The 9,935-nt window shown below is 40.4% G+C and overlaps 1 protein-coding gene across 1 annotated transcript in view; it reads right to left on the minus strand.

The window, feature by feature from the left end:
- The window catches only part of LOC309388801 (carboxyl-terminal PDZ ligand of neuronal nitric oxide synthase protein-like), a 140,990-nt gene extending 131,386 nt beyond the window's left edge, over nt 1-9,604 (minus strand). Inside the window, 1 exon segment of the mRNA XM_081946444.1 lies at nt 9,294-9,604. Within this exon segment, the coding sequence (XP_081802570.1) occupies nt 9,294-9,416 (123 nt within the window). The 5' untranslated portion in view covers nt 9,417-9,604.
- Nucleotides 9,605-9,935: the final 331 nt, after the last annotated feature.

Consider the following 9,935-nt stretch of genomic DNA (forward strand, 5'->3'; position numbering starts at 1 on the left):
CCTTCGCTCGCCCATCTCATTCACAAAGGATCGCACCCGGGCGAAAAAACGCCGCTTCCAGCGATCAGCGGCTTCTCTCGCCGCCCAACAACCTCGTGGAGCCGAATTTGTCCTCTTTAACGGGAACGGTCGGCATGGCTGCAGCTGCTCAAGAGCCGGCACCCCCGCGGCCCCGGGGGTCGGTCTAGGCTCTGTGCTCGTGGATGGGAGATCTGGATCCCCAAGGGACCCTCCCCAGACCGCCCAGAGGCAGAAACTGCCTCTTGGACTGCAGCTGCAAACTTTTCAAACTTTTATTCTAAATATAAAAAGTTTTTAAATGCACAATTAGCCAAATCCAGACCAAATTAGATAAGGAAATCCACAAATTACTAAATCTTCTATCTACTTACAGATTCTCAAGTGATTGGACCAAAAAAGACTGAGAGGAAACAGGGAAGGAAAGGAAAGCAAGAGTATTTAAGCGTTTGCTCTCAGTCTTTGGACCAATCATGCTGTGAGAATACCCACACGTGACCACTCCCCCTCCTACACTGGAAAAAAATAAGGTTACAATCATAGACATCGCAATACCAGGTGATAGCAGGGTCGCCGAGAAGGAATATGAAAAAATCGCGAAATACCAGGACTTAAAAATCGAAATTCAACGATTATGGCACAAACCAGCAGTGGTAATTCCAGTGGTAATCGGCATACTGGGTGCTATTCCAAAAGCACTGGAATTACATTTAAAACAGTTAAAAATTGATAAAATAATCATCAGTCAAATGCAAAAGGCCGCACTGCTTGGATCCGCACACATATTACAAAAATACGTTACAACGTCCTAGGCCCCTGGGTGGGGCCCGACTAGTAATTAATGCCAAATCCGGCGAAACAACTGGCCGCTGTGATACAATTATGTTGATGCAATAATAATAATAATAATAATAATAATAATAATAATAATAATAATAATAATAATAATAATAATAATAATAATGCTATTAGTTATCTGAAACATTTCTTGCCTCTCTTAAATACACAATTTTATTTTCTTCTATGATGTCTTTATAGACGCATATACCCCTGAATGTAGAGACATAGTATAGTAGTAGAGAACAATTCAGTTTGGAAAACGAAAACAGCACGGAAAATTTGCAGAACTGTATAGATTTTAATAATACAGACAATTATATCTTGGTGATTATCTAGATTTTCGTTACCTTGATTTGATATGCCTATCAATATTGTCTACCCATCACCACTTCAAGCTACTCTATTATCTCCAGAAAAAAGTTGTAAAAATACTTCTTAGGTTCAGGTTTGGGGGATGGAATGTGACAAAACTCCTGAACACGAGGATTAAATTGAGTTATTCATTGCTTAGCCTGCCACATGTGATATATATTGCTAACTACACATGCACTGGTACATTATTTCTTCCCCAACAACCTTCCTTTAAATGACATTCCTTATGAGGAACTAAAACACACACAGAGGACAAGCAAAGAGGTTCTAAAGTTCTTCACCTAAGGTTTGGTACACAATAGAATATGCAGTCTTTCTTTTTAACATTTGGCCATGTATTACTTTGAAGAAGGTCTAAATATAGCATTTTCTAATTCAGGGTGGCTAATTAATTTTCCCAAGGGGCCACATGAGAAACTGGTCCTGTTGTGGAGGATAAAACCAATAGGGCTGTGAAGGTGTGCAGTCGTACATGCACACACACATTTATGTAAATTGAAAAAATAGTTGCTTTCAAAATAAAAGCAATGGAGTTGTATTACACACATGATGTATATTTATTTCTATCTGATTTCTAATATCCAATTGACTTCATGTGGGCCAGACAGGGATAGCCAAAGGGCCAGATGTGACCTGGCAGTTGTAAAATGCCCAGATCTGCTCTAATTACTTTCTCCACAACATTCCTCAGCGTACTATATTATTTTTATAACTGTTTAAAAGATCCCATTTCGAAAGAAGGCAGTTAAGCTACATCTACACTATATTTTTACTTTGGGCACTATAGGAAAATCAAAGTATAAAATCCAATAAAATTGAGGGGACACACTAAATCAATAGACATTGTGTATTGCTGACAACCTAGATTTTTTTGTTTGTAGTATCCACTCTATGTTAATTTTATATTTTAATGATAGTTACTTTTGAATAGTGGAGAGAAAGTAGGAAATGGCAATGTTAAAAATAAAACAGAGCACTAGATAAAATTAATAATCCTTGGCCAAATTTTAGCTTTCAATCAAATTAGTTCACTGCTGCCACTTTCCTTTGAATTTTATTTTAAAAAGAAAAACAGGAAAATACTTCTTAATCAGTGTTTAAACTTAAACAATAAAATAAAAGGATACCAGATGGATGGCCATCGCATTAGATTTATGTGGCCCTTGGCCAGAAAAGCAGCCATTGCAGTGAGTTTTTCCATTCCATTTGCTTAATATAATCATTCAAAGTTCTACAGAATTCCTATAGAAGATAATTTTACAAATTGTTGTTCCAACTTTCATGCCATTTGGCAACCTGTATAAAAACCAACAATCAGATGATAACTCTGAAAAATTAATAGAAACCTAGTCATTTGCTTACTTTAATAAAGTGGTTAGTTTATGAGAGGAGAAGAATGGTGTGTGCAATTAACTACTATTCGATGATTTTGATTCATAGCATATTGGCTAGTTCTGGCTTCAAGCAGACCATTCAAGAATGGAATGAAAAATTATAGTGATTAATCTAAATATAAAGCAGGAATCTAGTGCTGCAACCCAAACAAGGTACCGACTTTGCCTTCCTCCCCCCACCCCCTTACATTAATGTTTGTTAATATAATAACTCTGGAGATAAATGGCATGTTGTCTCAAAAGACAGGATGAAGGAGGAGACTCAGTGGTGAAAAGAAGTCAGATTATCCTGTGACATTGAGCAAGCCAGTTCTTTTCTTTTTCAACCTGGAACTACTGAATCACTCAAGCAAGTAAACAAAGTGTGTAATCTGAAGGAGCTGCACAAGACCAAGGGGAACAAATATGCACAAAATAAGCAGAATCAGTTGTGATATGCAGGAACAAGTACAGTTGTCTAATTGTGACTATTTGGTTCCAGAAGACAGAGCAACCTTTTCAGAAATATACATTTCCACAAATATACATTTCCACATCCATCTAAAACTTATATTATACATGTACGTACATGAATGGCACATGGAAAACAGTGACTTTCAAAAAACAACACTTGGTTGACTTTGTTGTACCATAATTTTAATATCTAAACAGAGCTTCTGTTAAACCTGCTATATAATTACTTAAGAGGATATGAGTTGCTAACTAACTGTTCAGAATATTTAAAAGATGAAAATCAGGCTCTCCAACCAATTGTTATCTCTTGAATATAAGCTCTCTTCCTTTTTGGGAAAAACTGATATGATTTCAGAACCTCCCCAGCCAGCCAGCTCCAGTACACGACATGCCTCCTCTAAGCTCCTAGTTTAATTCAGAATCTTCCTCCCTGTAATTTAGAAACAGAAATCCCTTTAAATTACAGAGCCAAATGCTAGTACTGGATTATCATCACCAGCTGTCTGCTGAGAAGTCATAGTATGTAGAATGGAAGCTCTCAGCCTGAAATATTCTGAAATTTATGGAAGTAGAGAAAGGAAGAAGACTGTCTCATTATTGTTACTTCACCCCCTCACTACTAGCTGGGCTCCATGTATAATTTACCCTAAAGTATCCAATAGTCCCTTGGGACATAGATGGAATCTATTCTATTAGAATAACTCGATTAACATTTAGAAGTCATATTCAAAAGTTACTGAGACATATAACTCAGTTCAACTAATGTTCCATCTATAAAATAAACTTGAAAAGGGCAAGCAATAATTTCCCTGAATGCATTTTCTAAAGAAAGCAGCATGACAATGTTATAAAACTCCTTTCTTGTAAGTTTCTTACAGGATTTCAGGTACCTTGTCTGGGATTTCTATATTTTGAGTCCGGATACAGTAAATGTAGGAAATATGAAGTTACACTCACAGAAGTGTTATTACTTAAATACAGCTGTAAGAATTGTCAACACAAGACCCTCAACCCAGACTGACTAAGATCCTACATAGGGATGTTGTAGAAGGAGGTAAATAATATGGATTAAAAAATATTCCACATGCAGCAGTCAGGAGAAAATACAATTAGTTTTACAACTTGAAAGGCACGTAAATGGTCTCGACATAGATAGGCGATCCGTCATCTGATGCTTTCTCTGTGGCTTTCTTCTCTTCCTCCATCTTCACTGAGATTTTACACTGCCCAGATTTGGGTCAGTGCTGGCTCTCAGAACCCCGAACAGAGCTCCAATCTTGGAGTAGCTGATGAAGTATTTTAAGGGAGATTCGGGTTAATGTCAGCATTCCAGATAGCATCCAAAATTAAATCAGAGTCCAAGGCAAAGTCTTGCTCAAAGTTCCAATTTACTAAGAGAGCCATGCTGTCAACCTTCTGGGAAAACCTGAATGTCAGCGTTCCAAATACCATGCAGATAGAAAATCAAAGTCCAAGGCAGAATCATCCTTAAAGGTCCGATTTAATATACAGGTATGTTGGCACATCTGTGGAATTCCAACTCTGATTTACATCCTGAGAGTTCACCCAGTTGAAAGTTCATGATCTATCCCCACATCCATAATCAATCACATGCCCCAATCCTTTTCTTCCACGCTGGCATCTCCACCCAGCTTCTTCCGGTCAAATGTCGAGGTGTGGAGACAAAAGATGACCTTGGCTTCTAGAAAAGAATCACAACAACACATTCCACAATCCTACTCCTTTCTATTCCCCCCTTCCAATCACTACACTAATGAAACAGCATAGGAAATTATAAGAAAGTGTGGCAGGCCAAAGATTCTTAAAGGAACCTCTGCAGGCCTGACACCGAATCTGAATCTTCTCTGTTTTCCCCACCCGTTAAAGTTCATGATCTTGCCCCCACGCCCACAAGTCCATCTCATGGTCCAAACTTCCCCTGCCATGCTAGCAGTTCCACCCATCCAATTCCAGTCAGGTGCAGAGATACCAAGACAAAGAATGAGCTTGGCAATCTAGAAAGGAATTTTATTTTGACTACATAACATTCAATTCCGTACTATCCCCCCTCCCAACTTCCCACTATAGACCAGCATAGTAGAAGTGTGGCAGGCCAAAGATCCCAAAAGGAACATGGCTGCAGGCCTGACAATAGATACCTCCAACTTATGCTTATTGTATAAACTTTGCCCTCTCATCCACGCGTCTCCCTTTGTCACTGATATATCATTTGACTCTTTTCTCTTTAAGTTTAGCTTCTAGCATTTTTACACTCTAGACCAGAGATGGGTTGCTCCCGGTTCGGCCTGGTTCGACCGAACCGGTAGTGATGATTTGGCCTGGGTGGTAGAACCGGCAGCGACCCAGGCCGGCCACTCAACCGAACCAGTTCCCCGGTCTCTTCTGCCATTGCCAGCATGTTTCTGCACATGCTCAGAACAACTTTTAGTTAACTGTGCATACACGAGCAACGCACAAAGAGTGCACACAGCGAACCAGTACCAACCGGTTCAGGAACCCACCCCTGCTCTAGATCATTCTTTATCCCTGCTCTAGATCATTCTTTATCTTCTCATGCATTTTATTATGTACTTTTAGTTATTGTTGTATCCTATAAAAATTAATTGCTCAACAGTTCAAAACCAGATGAACTATGAAGGAGATAAAGACAAAGTGGAAATTAGCTGACACTAGAATAACAAGAGAGGCTACTAGTATAGAATAGAGCTGGAAGGTACCTTGGAAGTCTTCTAGTGCAATCCCCTGCTCATGCAGGAGAACCTATACCATCTCAGACAAGTGACTCTCCAATCTCTTCTTAAAAACTCCAGTGATGAAGCACCCACACAATGTCTGAAGGCAACCTGTTCTACTGGTTAATTTCCCTCACTGTTAGGAAGTTTCTCCTTAATTCCAGGTTGCTTCTCCCTTTGATTAGTTTCCAACCATTACTTCTTGTCCTGCTATCAGGTGCTTTGGATAATAATTTGACCCCCTTTTCTTTGTGGCAACCCCTCCAATACTGAAATACTACTATCATGTCACTCCTAATTCTTCTTTTCTTCAGATTAGTCAGACAAAACCTGCAGCCATTTTTATATGGTTTAGTCTTCAGGCCTTTGATCAGCTTAGATGTTCTTCTCTGAACTTTTTTCTAAGTTTCAACATCTTTTTTGTAGTATGGTGACCAAAATTGGTTGCAGTATTCCAGGTGTGGTTTAGTAGGGTTTTGTAAAGTGGCACTAATACTTCATGTGAACTTGATTCTATGCCTCTGTATATACAACTCAGGATTGTATTAGCTTTTTGGCTGCTGCTGCACATTGCTGGCTCTTATTCAAATGATCATCCACTAGGACTCCAAGGTCCCTCTCACACCTTATAGGGTTATTCATCCAAATAGTGTGCAAAGTTTTTACAGTGTACAATAGTCATACAATAATAATCATGCACTTTGATGTTAAAGCTGGTTTCATGCACAAAGTCAAATTACAAAATCTCAAAATTGGGCACACAATGATGCTCCTTCAATTGACTCTATACTCTATGCAATATGCATATGTGTCCAAGTCCTCCACCACCTGAATAATGCAAGGAGACCTGAAGTGCGACTGTGGTGTCATTCATAGGAGTGTGAGTAAAGCTCTTCATGGAATGCAAAATTCTGTTTTCCCCAAAATATCCTTCCTTATAAGACATTTGGTTGCTTGTTTCTTTTAAGCACAAGGCATTGTTAAGGGTGCCATAAAGTTATTAATAGCAAAAATATAGCAAAATTGTGTTATCAATATCAACTCACCAAATTTATATTGCATATCAACTCACCAAATTTATATAGCATATCAACTCACCAAATTTATTTCCAAATATTAATAACTAAGTGAAGGCTCTGAATGGAAAGTAGCCAGTTTTTTCACTGGATGAAGTACTTATCAATACATCTGACCATACAGATCATTACCCACATGCCAAGGAGAACATTTTCCCTAAGATGGACTCAAAAATAACCATTTATGGTGCCTTTTTCCAATAACAATATAGCTATATTCCTGTAAATTTCACAAATATTTTTGTATATGGGTTGGCAGAAATATAATATTAATAGAATCAATGCAGTAATGATATCTAACGTTTTGTGGTGTGTTTTCCTCCCTCACATCTGCCAGTTTACTGAGGTTCTGTGCCACTGCATAAGGGAAAATCTCCTGCAGTGTGCAGGGACAGACTCAACTTCTTTTTTCTCCTCTTGTGAACACTATTTACAGGGGCATCATATCTGGCCCAAATAAATAACTACATAACATATAATATAGTAGAAGAAGAACCTGGATTCTGTAAATAACATGTTGTTAGTTACTCATTCCTTTCAGTCCCTAAGGGTGGAACTTCTCTGTCTGAAGTAGAAATGACTACTTCAGACATAAATAGATAATACTTATTAGACACCTAACCAGAACTTACGTTAAACAAAAAAGAACCTTGCAAGGAGACCATCAATGATGAGTGTAATAGAATATCAGTGCAAGACAACATAATTTTGAATGCAATTTAATTTATCTTACGTGTGCCCTTTTAATTCTCAAGAATTCAAAGTGTTTTTATTAACTGAGAAATAGTTAGCATAGATTATATACAGCAAAATAATTTCAGAGTCTAAAGAAAAGACCAATTCTGAGCTTGTTTGTGTTATGCAGGTTCCACAGAGCCCAAATGCCCTTGCTGCAAGCAGCTGACCTTTAAGGAGCCTAGGGAAAATATTTGAACTTTTTCCTTTTGGGTACCTACCAGTTGTCTCCACAATGATCCCTATACCCAAGTGATTGGTTGCTATCTTTGTTTTTTGACTCATCCATCCATCCCTGGTACCCAACACTCAGCTCTTTCACTGGATCAATTGCTTATTTCTATATTGTATTATTTTCATTAAGCCTTCTGATTGTCTATTTTGTCAGGATAATTGGAGAATATACATGATGCGGCAAAAGACTGGGAAGTCACCTCCTCATCTATGTTTCCAGCAATTTTCCAACAACACTTGAATATGAAGTTAGTTTTGTTTTCTTTGTGATAAAGTTGATTCTAGGTTTTGCAAGTCTGCACTTCTACATTGTTAAAGAATCAATTAACAGTCATAAGAGCATCACAAAAATTAATTAATTTCATTTTAATTCCTTATATTAAAGATTAATTAGAAAAAGATACATTCAATAGGCTACTTCATTTTTTCATTACAACTCTGTAGAGTTGTAGATTGTAGTTGTAGTTCTAGAGACCAAAGTAATCTTGCATAGTGACAGTTCTCTGAAAGATATCCATGAGATTTGTAGGTTAGAAGTACAGTAAGGTAAAAAGCCATAGTCCATTGGCCCTTATTGCTACCCTGAATTATAAGTTCTAAAATAGTCACAGTACAATTGCTGCATAGTTACGTGAATCCAGAAAAGAGAACTCGGAAAAGCTGGGTCCCTGAATAAAGTCAAACGAGAAAAGCACCTGCTCTTAAAACTTCAGGCATTAAATCCTAGCGAAATAAAATGAGGAAGTACCTGCAGGTGTAATCTAACCTGAAAACTGAATTCCCAGAATGCAAGCGGAAGATGAACCAATGAACAGCTAGAAAAGCCAACGAGGCAGACTCTGCTACTGAGGAATCATACCTTGGAAGCGTCTTTTGCAGAACCATCTACCCATCCAAAGCAACTTCATGCCATCTCCGGACTTACCCTTGGAGGAATAAGCCTCCATTTGTATCGTAACCACAACAGTTTGACACCACCACCACCCCGAAAAGCTGCGCAAAGATGCAACGGCGAAGCTCAGCAGGAAAGACAACCACCGGAGCCGACCTAATCAACAGGAACCGGCGTTTTCTTTCCCCGAAGGTGTTCTGCGTTGGAAGCCGAAGCCCCAAGCTTCATTTCAACCTTTCTTACATTTGGCGTCGGGATCCGAGTGTAGAGTATGAGAGGACCGCAAAGACACATCCAAACGTGAGTCGAGAACGACTAAAGGAAGAGCGACCTAAACTGTTCCACATCAGAGCGGAGGAAGTTCCGAAAGACCAATGAAGCCGAAATTCAAATCGCCGAAAGTCCCGTTTCCTCTCCTGCCCAATTCTAGTCCGTCCCCCCCATTCTTTGGAGGCGCTCCAGAGGCTGCTAAACACTCCTTCCCCGGCCCCATCAGACGGCGCCCCTTCGGCCAGTCGGCCCCTACCTTGGCCTCGAAGCCGATGCCATGCTGGAAGGCGTCGTCGTTATGCAGTGGGATGCGTAGATCGTGTCTGTCGTCCACTAGGTTGTATCGAGACCTGACCGAGGGAGAGGCTCCCACCGGCATGGCGAGGGAAAACAAGCGGCTCCCCGGCCAAGCCGCGTAGAACCTGGCGAACCGCGCGCGACAAGCTGGCGACGGAGTGAAGGGCACGGCGGCCGTGGCGGCGACGGCACTATCCGCCTCCTCTGCCTGATCTCGAAATGGGGCGGGACCTGGTTGGAGGCGGGATCTGGGCTTTCTCCCGGTGGTGCCTCAAGTACAGAGGGACACCCCCGGGAAGGAAAGGCAGCGCGTTCCCAGGGCATGCGCCAAGCCCGGCAAAGCCGGGACCCAATAGTCTGGTGGGAGGGCTTTCTCCTTCCTGCGAGAAGGAATGGCGAAGCAGGCGGGGGCGGGACTGCAGAGGCGTCTGGTCGCCGCGCTCTCTGTGGATAGCAGACCACACGCCGTAAAAGTGAGGGCCTGAGGTTCGCTGTTCCCTGCGGGGAACTATTGGGCGATGAAAGTAGCTCTGTTTAGAAGCATCTTTGTGGAAAGGGGGAGAAAAAAAGGAAGAGTAAGTGGAAGAAGATGCGCCCGAGC

The sequence above is a fragment of the Natrix helvetica genome (assembly GCF_964273705.1).
Source record: "Natrix helvetica genome assembly, chromosome: 3".
Taxonomy (NCBI): domain Eukaryota; kingdom Metazoa; phylum Chordata; class Lepidosauria; order Squamata; family Natricidae; genus Natrix; species Natrix helvetica.